The 13,889-nt window shown below is 42.5% G+C and overlaps 1 protein-coding gene across 1 annotated transcript; it reads right to left on the reverse strand.

Annotated features, from left to right (window-relative positions):
* Positions 1–8,666: 8,666 nt before the first annotated feature.
* Positions 8,667–12,511, reverse strand: LOC143414796 (uncharacterized). Its single transcript, XM_076879694.1, has 2 exons — positions 12,007–12,511; positions 8,667–11,922 (listed from the first exon to the last, which is right to left on the reverse strand). Exons 1-2 carry the CDS (start codon positions 12,086–12,088, stop codon positions 9,236–9,238), a joined length of 2,769 nt encoding a protein of 922 aa, XP_076735809.1. The 5' UTR covers positions 12,089–12,511; the 3' UTR covers positions 8,667–9,235.
* Between the last annotated feature and the right edge of the window lie 1,378 nt (positions 12,512–13,889).

A 13,889-nucleotide genomic window follows, 5' to 3' on the forward strand; every position in this document is an offset into this window, starting at 1 on the left:
GACCTCCTTTGGCAAGTACGCAGTACGAAGGAGGATTCTGAATCAGCAACATATTCATATGTCTCCTTATCCGTATCTGAACATCTGCACTCTGTTACAGTGACCCCGACCTTTTCCTGGATCAAATGTGACTTGCTTTCCAGTCCAATCCCTGGAATAGCTGTCCTCTCTGACCCGGACCAGATCATTACTTAGTTTCAGTGGTGGAACGTCGTACTTGTCTACTCTCACCTTTTGTTTATGAATATTTGTGGAAACATTAAACTTTATTCTTAAAATCTACTTACGAGCTGTTCGGCGTCCTGCGTTTGAGTCCTGTCACTCGTCCAAAACGGTCTCGGCCGTAACAGCCTCAGTTTTACCGTATCTAAATTATCAAAACACCCCAAAAGTCATAAAATGATTATAAAGCCCCTTATTTCAAATTAAATCCAAAATAATCTAAAAAACCCTCAGCAATTCTCCTCTCTGAGTACCCGTCCTCTGGACCTCCAAACCTGTGTTCAGAAATAAAATCAGTTCAATCATCATGTTAAATCTTTTAAACTCCTGACTCCATTCAGAGCTGCCTAGAAACAAAACCTTCATTTTAAAACTCAATTTCCCCCCTTGTAATGCAATCTGTGTTATAACAAAACTTAAGACACAACAGTTATCAGTCATGTTCTTCATACACAATTTCCCTATTTTGATTTCATTTTGCTCCTCTTAATGTAATGGTACATTTTGATTTTACTTTATCAGGGATAAATAGAATAAATAGGAATAAGAACACAAGGGAATGGCACATTTCACGTATTGAAGTCTATTGTACTGTTGGATATTAACAAAGTATTGCACAGTGAAAAGGCACTACAGCTTAGTCGTGTGGCATTCTTCAGTGAAGACTCAACCACCTCGAGTCTACCGTGAGGAAAATGCTTAAGCTGCTAATTCCAAGCAGCTGTTAATGCGTAGACTAAACTCTGAGGTGTGGCTGAAAGTTTATGTAACTAGAAGCAGCTTCAGTGTCACGCTTCAGTAACCGCTCCTCATATTACTGAAGATTTGGAGACCGGCCAGATTAAACCTGCTCAGCTAGTTTTTCTGAAATGCTGTTTTTACTGCTGTTCCATATGTTAGAATAACTTCAAACTTCAGTGCAAGGTACAGCATCATATACATATATAAGATGCTGTACCTGCAATTAAAAAAATGTAATCTAAACTGGTGGATAAGTTGGTAACAGAAAAAAAATGATTACATTACTGAAGAACTCAAAGACAAAAGATCCTCTTTTGGCAGTTGCCACTCAAATTATAAATGAAGCTATTTAGAGGGCGTAATTCTCTTTGTCCTTAAAAATGTAGTTGTTCCTCCAGTATATAAAGCTGGAAACAAACATTTAGTGATTTTACCTGGGCTTTTCTGAGGTTATTGAAAAAGTAAAGCAAGCAGCTGAAAGAACATACAGAAAGACAAACCCTGTCTGGATTTAGAGCATTTGACCGAAACTGCATGTTGTTACTTTATCCCTCCTTTATCAAAGTTGGGACTTTGATAAAGGAGGGATCGTGGGTGCAGTAGTTTTGGTCTTGTGTAAAGCAGTTGACTCTGTAAATCAGTTCAGTAATTGGATCTTAATTAGCTGATCGCATTCATTGTGTCCAAATGAACACGTCTGTACAGTTAGAGTGCTGGAAGGACCAATTTTAGGACCTCAGTTATTTAGCTTGTGCTTCCATTGCTGTGTGAGAACGCTGAAATTCTCTCCTGAAAAAGGAGTTGAAAACAGAAATTATAAAAAGAAATTACAATTATTTAGACAATCTAAGCCTGTTACTTCTTATAAAACTTATTTTTATGTTTTAAAAACTTGTCCAGCTAGTGCACAGAAAATAACCTGAAGCTGAATGTCCTTAAAACCAAAGAACTCATAATGGACTTCAGGAGGCACAGACAGGTCCACTCCACTCTTGGACCCACAACACCATCAGCCTGGTAACGAAGGCCCAGCAGCAGCTGCACTTCCTCCGTGTCCTGAGGAAGAATAACCTGGACCAGAAGCTGCTGCTAGCCTTTACCGCTCCTCAGTGGAGAGCATACTCTCCTTCTGCCTGGTGTTTGGTGTTCAGGAACCACGACTGAGAACAGGAAGGCTGCACAGAGGGTCATTAACCAAAAGTATCACCTGGACACACCTGGAGGCATTCGCCAGATCCTCCTGTATCAGGTAAACCAGGGCTATCACAGGTGAGCCTGCCGACTACCCGTTTGACCCGCTGCCTTCTGGTTAGTCAGGCAGGCCCCAAACCTCCAGACTCACTAACAGCTTCTTCCTCTGGGCCATTCAGACTGTCAACAAACACTACTGCCATCCCTGCCCACGACCTCACTAATCTGATCCATGGTCTGAGTGACCCTCATCATTCAGGACACTCACATGCAGATCAAGTCTTTTGCACTACTTCAAAGCACTTTTTCTTTTAATGTGTAATTCTGTACATATTCCTCTTGACTATTTCTTCTGTTTGCTCTTTATTCCTGATGTCTGTACTATTTATATTTTTTTCCTCCTGCACCCCATTCATGCTGTAAATGTACAGTGACAGTAAAGGAGTATTCTATTCTATTCTATTCTATTCTATTCTATTCTATTCTATTCTATTCTATTCTATTCTAATAACACCAGAAGAATAACCTGAGGTATGTTTGAGTGAATTATGTATTACTCACTGTGCACTATCTGCTGTGTAGAACACTCTGCCTAGACAGTGAGCTTAGACACAAGCTGTAAACAAATATGAATAATGGGCATCCATAGAAAGGGTATCCATGCAATCAACGCCAGTCTCACAAGTGTGCACTGCCAAATGTGCCAAACATCTATGTAACACCCGGTTTTTGAGTTTATTATATTATTTACAGTTTCTAGTCTTTGGGTTTTTGTTAGAGTCATGTCTTATGGTTTGTCTCTGTGTAATCCTTAGTTGCTATATCCCCGTGTCCAGTCAGTGTCTCTGTCTGCCCTGGTCCCACGTCTCTGTTGTAGTGCCTGCATGTGAGTCTGTGTCTTTGTTCAGTCTGTGTTATGTGTTTCCTGTTTTACTTTGAAGGTCTCTGTCTTATCTCAGTGTGTTCAGTTTACGCTTCCTTGTCTCGTCAGTTCTGATTTGCCCCAGCTGTGTTTCCCTCCTGTTGTCCATTCCCTGATTGCTCCATCTATGTATTTAAGCCCTGTGTTTCAGTTTGTCATGGTTGTGATCTACTCTTATCTACCCTTGCTTATGCTGTGTGCTTTGATTTTTCCCCTGCCTGCGTTAATGTTTGTACTTTGGAGGTTTGTTACTTTGAGTTCAGCATTAAAGCTGTTTTTTGAGTTCACGTCTGTCTCCGGAGTCTGCACTCTGGGTCCTTTTCCTGCCTGCACACAGCTGTCACATAACACATCCACTATGTAAGTCTATGTGCTGCAGTCATTGCCGAGGGCTTGTTTATTACCGGCCACCATAACACCGTGTCTTTGTGTGACACAGAAAAGGTGAACGATGGTCTCTACATGCATAGTTCCCACCATGAAGCATGGAGGAGGTGTGATAGTGTGGGGAGGCTTTGTGGTGACACTATCAAGGATTTATTCAAAATTGACGGCACACTGAACCAGCATGGCTACCACAGCATCCTGCAGCCACATGCCATCCTGTCATTTATTTTTCTTTTTTTCTTTTTTTTTTGCCCGTTTGGATCTTTAGCCGTCAGAATTGTTGTCTGAAGGCAGAAAGATGCCAAACAGATTTACTTCACCAAGTGGATCATCATGGCCTTGCCATATTGGTCCATTTGATTGACCTTTATTATTATTATGTATTTATTTTATTTTCGTTTTTTTAAAGACGGGACAGACATGACTGGGGGATAGGACAGGGAGAAAGAATGAAAGAAAGAGAGGGAGAGAAAGAAAAAGAGAGGAGGGGAGAAGAGACGGTGAGAAAGGGGGAAGAAAGAAAGAAAAACACCTGGATCACCTGTGTGGAGAAAAAAAACCAGAAGAGAAAACAAACAACAAAGAGCAACATAATAAAAACAACACCATCACAATAAACTAGCTAACAGTAGATAACAGTAGATAACAGTAGATACTAAATATTACATGTTATTGTTTTTTTGTTTTATTTTTTAAATTTCACCTGTTGAGAAAGAAAAAAGAAAACAAGCAGAAGAGAACAAGAGTAATAGAATAAACAACATCACAATGATATATGGGAATATGACAGTAAATACTAAATATTAAACATTATTGTTCAGCACATAAGATCAACAGAACACAGTGTGCTTTGAGGTAGGAGCCAAAAAGGGTGTAGTTTGTGGGTGTGATCACCCGTGTGTACACCTGTGAGCATGGACGCGCTTGTTTATTTAAAAGGTTCCTTCATGTAATGATCTGCTAGAGGGTGTGGGGGGGCCACAGCCCCGTCCTCCAGGGCATGAAGCAGGTATGGAGGAGATCAAAACTCCAGACATCCAGAGGCCCCCAGAACACAAGAGACCAAGGAAGACCAACAGAGGGGCAGCTGCGCCACTGTCCCGGAAAGAGCTGAGGAGAGTCCCAGATGAGGGCTCACTCAGCAGCCGCGGAGCAGAAGCCAGGGGGAGTTGCAGTGACGCGCCCGTGAGCTCCGCCGGCTGCCAGCCGTGCCAGAGTGGCGGGGAAACCTAATAGACCAGTCCCACCTGCTCCGCTACATCCTATTCCAGTAATAGGTGAGCCGTTTGAAAAAGTAATATTGGATTGTGTTGGTCCTCTGCCAAAAACTAAATCCGGACACCAATACATACTTACAATAATGTGTTCAGCAACAAGGTTCCCAGAGGCAATTCCACTACACACACTGAAAGCAAAAACGATAATAAAAGCACTAATTAAGTTTTGCTCTACTTTCGGGCTTCCAAAGGTTATTCAAACAGACCGAGGAACAAATTTTACTTCAAAAGTGTTTGTGCAGGTTGTGGATGAGTTGCAGATAAAACATGTAAAATCCAGTCCATATCACCCAGAAAGTCAGGGTGCTCTGGAGAAATTCCATTAAACCCTCAAAGCTATGCTGCGCAAGTTCTGTGCGGAGTCTGGTAGAGAATGGGATGAGGGTCTGCCGTTATTGTTGTTTGCCGTCAGGGAGGCCACTCAGGAATTCTTGGGATTCAGTCCTACGGATCTGGTGTTTGGACATGTGGTCCGTGGTCCTTTCCAGCTTCTGAAGGAGTGGTTGTCAGAAACGTCTGAAACTCAACATAATGTCCTTGATTATGTTAGTGGACTTCAGGAAAAACTCCACCTTGCATGCCAATTAGCTCAGGAAAATCTGACTCATACGCAGGCTAAAATGAAAGCTGGTTATCATACAAAGGCTGTTTACAGAAGTTTCCAGCCGGGCTAGAAAGTGTTGGTGTTGCTGCCTGTGGTAGGGTCCAGTTTGCTAGCCCAGTTCGCTGGCCCATATGTGGTGGAACAGAAACTCAGCGAGAACAATTATGTGATCCAGACCCCAGACCGTCGGAGAAAGTCTAGGGTTTGTCACATTAATATGTTGAAATCGTGTCACTCAAGGAGCCCTTTGGGTGCGCCATCTCCAGTGTGCGCCGCTAGTGTTGTTTCTCCTTATGAACCCTCTGATGACGGACTGCTCCAGAAAAGTGAAGCGCTGGGTAGCGGTTGAAAAATTCGGAGATCTTAAATGATTTAGAGACATATTTAGCCCACCTATCTGAGCCCGCTCGAGCTGACATCACTGATCTGATAGAGGATAATTTATCACTTTTTTCTGATCATCCTCATCAAACTGCAGTCCTGTACCACGACATTGACGTGGAAGGACATTAAGCAGCATGCCTATCGAGTGAACCCAGTGAAAAGAGTAATAATGCAGAAGGAAGTCAGCTATCTCTTAGAACACGGTTTAGCCAGCGCGTGGAGTTTGCCGTGTGTGCTGGTACCAAAATCTGACAACACTCCTCGGCTTTGTAATGATTACAGGAAAGTTAACGTTGTTACCAAACATGATTCATTTCCTCTTCCTTGAATGGAGGATTGTATTGATAGAGTGGGATCGGCATCTTTTGTAACCAAACTTGATCTGTTAAAAGGTTACTGGCAAGTACCTTTAACTCCCAGAGCATCTGAAATATCTGCTTTTGTCACGCCAGATCATTTTCTCCAGTAGACGGTTATGCCGTTTAGGTTGCGTAACGCACCCGCTACGTTCCAGCGCCTTATGGGCAGTACTGGCCGGCGTGAATAACTGTGATGCCTACTTGGATGATGTTGTCATTTACTCATCCACCTGGTCTGACCACTTACAAACACTCTCTCTCGTTTTCAGCCGTTTTCAGGAAGCCTCGCTTACTCTGAACCTGGCCAAATGTGAATTTGGCAGAGCCACCATCACATACCTGGGAAAACAGTTGGGTCAGGGACAGGTAAGGCCGGTGACTGTGGAGATACAGGCTATTGTCGAGTTTCCGGTCCCACAAACGAGAAGGGCGCTACGCCGATTTCTAGGAATGTGTGGTTATTACAGAGGTCCATGAAAGAACTTCGCCACTGTTGTCGTTCCTCTCATCGATTTGATCAGCCAAGTGAAGCCTTTTGTGTGGACGCCTGTTTGTCAGACTGCTTTCGAGTCTGCGAAAGCATTGCTGTGCAGTTCCCCTGTTCTTACGGGACCTAATTTCAGGTGCCCTTTCAAGCTCGAGGTTGACGCTAGTGCGGCTGGTGCAGGAGCTGTCCTTATGCAGGAAGCCCATCGCGGGGTGGATCGCCCAATTTGCTATTTTTCCAAAATGTTCAACAAACATCAGATGAACTACAGCACTATTGAAAAGGAAGCCTTTGCCTTGTTGTTAGCCCTGCAGCATTTCGAGGTGTATATTGGATCCAGCTCTATACCCATTCAAGTATTCACTGACCACAAACCATTTGTCACAGGCTGGGTCTCCGACCCAGCACTCTGAGTTTTCTTTGTATTTTTTGATATGTTATTAGTTTGTGTTATTTCCTATTTGCCTTTAGTTTAGGCAGTTATTGTTCCTGGGTTTTCTATGTTTTGGGGTTTTCTATTTATTTCATCACGTATTAGGTCTGTTAAGTTGTGTTGTCATTTCCTGTTTTATTCTGACAATGTCATGTGTTCTTTGTTCATTGTATTTAGCTTTCCTCTCCTGGTCCTGTCATTAGGTTTATGTCTGTCAGCTGTTTTCCCCCATGTGTCGCCACTTCCCCTGATCACCTCATGTCTGTATTTAAGCCTTTTGTTTTCTTCATGCCATTGTCAGTTCGTCTGTTTATCTCACCAGAGTTACAGTCATAGTCATAGCCTGTTTATTTTCCACCTCAGTCATAGTTATAGTTTTTGGTCTTAGTACCTTTAGTGTTTTGTTTCTTAGTGTTTTGCCTGTTTGCTTTGGTCTCTTGGTTCATTTCCTGCCGTCATCGCAATAAAGGTTCACTTTTCTGTTAATCATTACTATTCCTCGTCATCATCTGCTTTTGGGTCCTGTTTCCGCACACATCGGCGCACCCCGCCGTGACACCATTGGTGTTTCTCTCCCGGATGCAAAACTCAAATGAGAGACTTATGCGTTGGTCACTACTTTTGTCAGGATCCTGGGTCATTCGACCCAGCGTTCGTAGTTTTTCCTGTGTTCCTGTTTCATGTTAAGTTCATTTGTTATTCTTGGAGGTATTTTATTGGAGGTCCTAAGATGTTTAGTTTACTGGGCTTCCCCTCCTTGTGTTTCATTCCATGTTTTCCCAGCCCGTCATGTCTGTGCTCCCCCCTCGTGCTTCTCTGTGCTTTATTCTCCCCTTTGGTCTGTGTCTCTGTGTATTTCCTGTTTTACTTTGAAGTTCCATGTCTTATGTGAATGTGTCCTACTTTGCTTCCTTGTCTTGTCAGTTCTGATTTCCCCCAGCTGTGCTCTCCTTCTGTGTCTCGTTATTTCCCAGTGTATTTAAACCCTGTGTTTCTCTGAGTCTGTGTCGCGTCGTCCCTCAAGCTGTGTGTTCCCTCATGTGCCTCTCCGTAAAGTATAGTTTATATTTTCCCAGTATACTTTAGTTTTGTATCTTTTCCTGGTGTCTTCGAATAAAATCTACATTCTGAGTTCATCCCTCGAGTCTGAGTGCCTGCATTTTGGGTCCAACTCCTGCCTGCCACACAGCGCTTCCTGACAATGTTTGCAGGATTTTAACCTGCAAATCAAGAAAGGAACGGAAAATGTCATCGCTGACGCCTTGTAAAGAGCAATTTCTTAGTTTGGGAATTAAACAATAGGAGGGTTGTTTAATTCAGGTAATATATCTGTTTATACTAATTCAGCTGTGCCAGGGCCCTGCTCCAATTGGTGCGTGGATACACCGCCCCGTCGTGACTGGTTCCAGCTGGAGGACCCGGGTAGGGGTGAGCTGCAGTTTCTTTTGATCACCAGTTTTCTCCTGTTTTGAATTAGTTAAGCAGGTCAGACTCTGTCTTTATTTTTTGACTTGTTTTAGTAAGGTCAGGGGTGTAATATTTGCAGAGTTCATATTTGGTGGAAGTCTGCCACACAATAAATAAGATTTAGAATATGCTTTGTAACTTCTATAGAATTATTTTTGATGTTTGATATAGAATAAAGGGCCATGATCCAACTGATGTTTACCCAGTATTTTAATCTCCTCTTCAAATCACTCGGATCAAATCACTTTTTTATTGTCACATCACATGTGCAGGCACACTGGCACAGCACATGCGAGTGAAATTCTTGTGTGCGAGCCCCACAAGCAACAGAGATGTGCAAACACAACAACACAAACGAGCAAAATACAAGAATGGCCAACCTGAAACTAATAAATATATGTACAATATATAATAGTGTATGCATTTCTGGATGTGTATACTAAATCTCTTTACCAGCAAACACTGTGAAAAACTATGGTGAAATACAAGCACAGATATTCTGCCAGCAAAATAAAACCACAACCCAAAAAAAGTGTAAACACAAGTAAAATACTCAAGTTCACCAGTAAATGGCAACAAAACAGCAACGGGGATTAGATTAAATGCTCAGTTTTGAACATTATAATCACACAAATTGAGAACAATTAAACACATTTCACTGAGAACGAGCTACATGCTAATTTAAACATTTCATAAATTCTCATAAATAATTTTCTGTTATATTTATATTATTTACAGGAAGTGAACTGAAGAGAAAAATGTTAACAGTATGAGCTGAGTACATGTGACATCACAGGAATAATAACGGACAGGAAGCTGATGTTGATGAGGATGGCAGAGGAGGTGATGGTTGTTGTTGCTGCAGTTGTGGTTGTTGTCGCTGAGGTTGTGGTTGTTGTGGGGGCAGTTATGGTTGTTGTCGCTGCAGTTGTGGTTGTTGTTGCGGCAGTTGTGGTTGTTGTTGGAACAGCTGTGGTTGTTGTCGCTGCAGTTGTGGTTGTTGTTGCGGCAGTTGTGGTTGTTGTTGCTGCAGTTGTTGTTGTCGGGGCAGTTGTGGTTGTTGTTGGAACAGCTGTGGTTGTTGTCGGGGCAGTTGTGGTTGTTGTTGCTGCAGTTGTGGTTGTTGTTGGAACAGCTGTGGTTGTTGTCGCTGCAGTTGTGGTTGTTGTTGGAACAGCTGTGGTTGTTGTCGCTGCAGTTGTGGTTGTTGTTGGAACAGCTGTGGTTGTTGTCGGAACAGTTGTGGTTGTTGTTGGAACAGCTGTGGTTGTTGTCGGAACAGCTGTGGTTGTTGTCGCAGCAGTTGTGGTTGTTGTCGCTGCAGTTGTTGTTGTCGGGGCAGTTGTGGTTGTTGTTGGAGCAGCTGTGGTTGTTGTCGCTGCAGTTGTGGTTGTTGTCGCTGCAGTTGTTGTTGTTGGGGCAGTTGTGGTTGTTGTTGGAGCAGCTGTGGTTGTTGTCGCTGCAGTTGTGGTTGTTGTTGCTGCAGTTGTGGTTGTTGTTGCTGCAGTTGTGGTTGTTGTCGGGGCAGTTGTGGTTGTTGTTGGAACAGCTGTGGTTGTTGTTGTTGCAGTTGTGGTTGTTGTTGATGCAGTTGTGGTTGTTGTTGGAACAGCTGTGGTTGTTGTCGCTGAGGTTGTGGTTGTTGTTGGGGCAGTTATGGTTGTTGTCGCTTCAGTTGTGGTTGTTGTTGCGGCAGTTGTGGTTGTTGTTGCGGCAGTTGTGGTTGTTGTTGGAACAGCTGTGGTTGTTGTCGCTGCAGTTGTGGTTGTTGTCGCTGCAGTTGTTGTTGTTGTTGTTGGAACAGCTGTGGTTGTTGTCGCTGCAGTTGTGGTTGTTGTTGCTGCAGTTGCTGTTGTCGGGGCAGTTGTGGTTGTTGTTGGAACAGCTGTGATTGTTGTCGCTGCAGTTGTGGTTGTTGTTGGGGCAGTTGTGGTTGTTGTTGCTGCAGTTGTGGTTGTTGTCGGGGCAGTTGTGGTTGTTGTTTGAACAGCTGTGGTTGTTGTCGCTGCAGTTGTGGTTGTTGTTGGGGCAGTTGTGGTTGTTGTTGCTGCAGTTGTTGTTGTCGGGGAAGTTGTGGTTGTTGTTGGAACAGCTGTGGTTGTTGTCGGGGCAGTTGTGGTTGTTGTTGCTGCAGTTGTGGTTGTTGTTGGAACAGCTGTGGTTGTTGTCGCTGCACTTGTGGTTGTTGTTGGAACAGCTGTGATTGTTGTCGCTGCAGTTGTGGTTGTTGTTGGGGCAGCTGTGGTTGTTGTTGCTGCAGTTGTGGTTGTTGTTGGGGCAGTTGTGGTTGTTGTTGCTGCAGTTGTGGTTGTTGTCGGGGCAGTTGTGGTTGTTGTTTGAACAGCTGTGGTTGTTGTCGCTGCAGTTGTGGTTGTTGTTGGGGCAGTTGTGGTTGTTGTTGCTGCAGTTGTTGTTGTCGGGGCAGTTGTGGTTGTTGTTGGAACAGCTGTGGTTGTTGTCGGGGCAGTTGTGGTTGTTGTTGCTGCAGTTGTGGTTGTTGTTGGAACAGCTGTGGTTGTTTTCGCTGCAGTTGTGGTTGTTGTTGGAACAGCTGTGGTTGTTGTCGGAACAGCTGTGGTTGTTGTCGGAACAGCTGTGGTTGTTGTCGCAGCAGTTGTGGTTGTTGTCGCTGCAGTTGTTGTTGTCGGGGCAGTTGTGGTTGTTGTTGGAACAGCTGTGGTGGTTGTCGCTGCAGTTGTGGTTGTTGTTGGAACAGCTGTGGTTGTTGTCGCTGCAGTTGTGGTTGTTGTTGGAACAGCTGTGGTTGTTGTCGCTGCAGTTGTGGTTGTTGTAGCTGCAGTTGTGGTTGTTTTCGGGGCAGTTGTGGTTGTTGTTGGAACAGCTGTGGTTGTTGTTGCTGCAGTTGTGGTTGTTTTCGGGGCAGTTGTGGTTGTTGTTGGAACAGCTGTGGTTGTTGTCGCTGCAGTTGTGGTTGTTGTTGCTGCAGTTGTGGTTGTTGTTGCTGCAGTTGTTGTTGTTGGGGCAGTTGTAGTTGTTGTTGGAACAGCTGTGGTTGTTGTCGCTGCAGTTGTAGTTGTTGTTGGGGCAGTTGTGGTTGTTGTCGCTGCAGTTGTGGTTGTTGTTGGAACAGGTGTGGTTGTTGGAACAGCTGTGGTTGTTGTCGCTGCAGTTGTGGTTGTTGTCGCTGCAGTTGTGGTTGTTGTTGGAACAGCTGTGGTTGTTGTCGCTGCAGTTGTGGTTGTTGTCGCTGCAGTTGTGGTTGTTGTCGCTGCAGTTGTGGTTGTTGTTGAAACAGCTGTGGTTGTTGTCGCTGGATTTGTGGTTGTTGTTGGGGCAGCTGTGGTTGTTGTCGCTGCATTTGTGGTTGTTGTTGGAACAGCTGTGGTTGTTGTCGCTGCAGTTGTGGTTGGGGCAGCTGTGGTTGTTTTTGGAGCATCTGCAGTTGTTGTTGCTGCGGTTGAGGTTGTTGTGCATGCATTGCAGCAGGCTGTGTAGAAATCTTTTCTCAGTTTCATATTTGTTCACCCTTTTAACGAGTATAAAATTCTTTGAATAATAAAGCTTCTCTTACCAACAAAAAGAAGAACGATGATACAAATCTTTGCGATCATAGTGAAGTTGTTTCTCTGCTCTCTGAAAATTTTGTCCATCATGGTTATTATCAGCTGAAGAAAAGATCAAATGCCTAGCATGCCTATGGTCGGTTTAATTCAAAGTATGAGGTTGGCATGAAAGAATGTTTTTGTTGAGTTAAAATCTTTGCATTTTACTGTTTTCATTCATGGCTGCAACATTATATAACTTTATATTTGAAATTACCAATCTGTGATCTCTTTATTCTTAAAAATCTTACCTTGAAGTTGTCAATGTGCTTCTCTTACACTTTATCACTTCTTGTAATTTTTCATGTGTTGCTAATTATTTCATATTTACCATCAAGGTGCTTGTTTATACTGAGCTTGAAACAGAAGTATAGAACTAACATAGTTCTTTATTACTATTCATTACTATGAAAACAGAACAGAACCATTTAAAAAACGAAAACGTTACTTTTTAAAATGAAAATGCTCCCTAAATTAAACAACATAAAGCAACCAGATCACAGTAAAAATAACAATTAGCCGTAAAAAACACATGTTGTATATTTAAAATGTATTAATATACAACATGTCAGATATATATTTAATATTAGGATTACTTACATAGTATCTCTCTGCTTGAATGTCATCCACTGCAGTGAAAGAAAGCGATGTTCTTTGACTTCATCTCCTCTTTTTATAAACAGCCAACATGAACCTGAGTGCAAATATGTGCAGGTGGAGTAATGGTAGTTATCGTCATGGTTTAAGGTGTGTGCACTAACCTTTTATTTACCTGCATCTCTCTCCTATTGTCCTCCTGAAGCAGCCATCACTTCAAATTTGTAGTCAAAAAGGATCTGACAGACTAACTCAAACAAATTTTCTGTGATTAGTTTTGGTTTTTATAAAGCTCACAACTGACTGAGTAGGTTTAGACAAAGAAACAACTTTTCCAGGTCTCTACTTCTTTGTTGACAATCAGTGTGCACATAAAAAACTTCAATTCATTTTATTTTTAAAATTTTCTTTTAAACAAATTCTGTGATTGTTAGAGTCAATGTTCAAACTTGATTTGTTCTGCTTCAGTAACTGAATGAAGTTGTTACTAGTTTAAGTAGATGAATGAATTTTAAAGGCCTTCCTGAGAACAAGGTGTTCATCTTTTATTTCATTTGATTTTCTTGTATCTTATTACATCACTTAATTCCTGAAAACATTTCTCTGTTATTCTTAAAATACATAAACATCCACTACATAATTATTTGTAAGAAAAAATGTTCTTTAATGATTCGTCAAACAGGAGTCAGCGCATTACTGAATGTCTGGGATTTGCCCATCATACCTAAACATAACTTGTGTGACCTTTTAATAAGCTGCTTCTTGTGGTAGGAACGCATTTCTAAAGCGTGACAATACGTTAGTGGAACAGTAATGATCTGTGTGTTTGTTTTCTCACGTCAGTGGATGGCTGCTGTTTCCTGTTGCGACACCAACCCTGAAATATCCACCAGACACACACATATGCATAAAAATCCTCAGATGTTTAATTGGAGGAGTCAACATTCCCTGATATAACAGCAAATGTCTTGTGTGAAATGATACAAGTTGGAATTTGATCATTAAATTGATTTGGAGTCTTTACACTGTATGGAGTGCCTGTAGTTCATCAGCCTTTTTTCTTAGAGGGACAGAAGGTTGAACAGCAGTATAGGCAGCTGTTGGAGTGATTTTGATAAAAGTTGTCATCGTTGTGCTTAAAATTGTAAACCTTGTCCTGAACTGCATGTTCAGATATTTTTCTGTTCATCCCCTACATGTAGGATGGTGGGAGAGGCTATAGCTGGTTTCCTTATTTTGTAAGGAATGTCTGTGA

This window comes from Maylandia zebra, linkage group LG22 (assembly GCF_041146795.1).
Source record: "Maylandia zebra isolate NMK-2024a linkage group LG22, Mzebra_GT3a, whole genome shotgun sequence".
Lineage (NCBI taxonomy): Eukaryota > Metazoa > Chordata > Actinopteri > Cichliformes > Cichlidae > Maylandia > Maylandia zebra.

What these genes read in the sequence shown, in the direction of transcription:
- LOC143414796 (XM_076879694.1), bottom strand. Translation starts at nt 12,088, where the DNA reads ATGATGGACAAAATTTTCAGAGAGCAGAGAAACAACTTCACTATGATC. An exon ending in CATCGTTCTTCTTTTTGTTG is followed by an intron (nt 11,923 to 12,006) that starts GTAAGAGAAGCT and finishes ATTTCTACACAG; the next exon opens with CCTGCTGCAATGCATGCACA.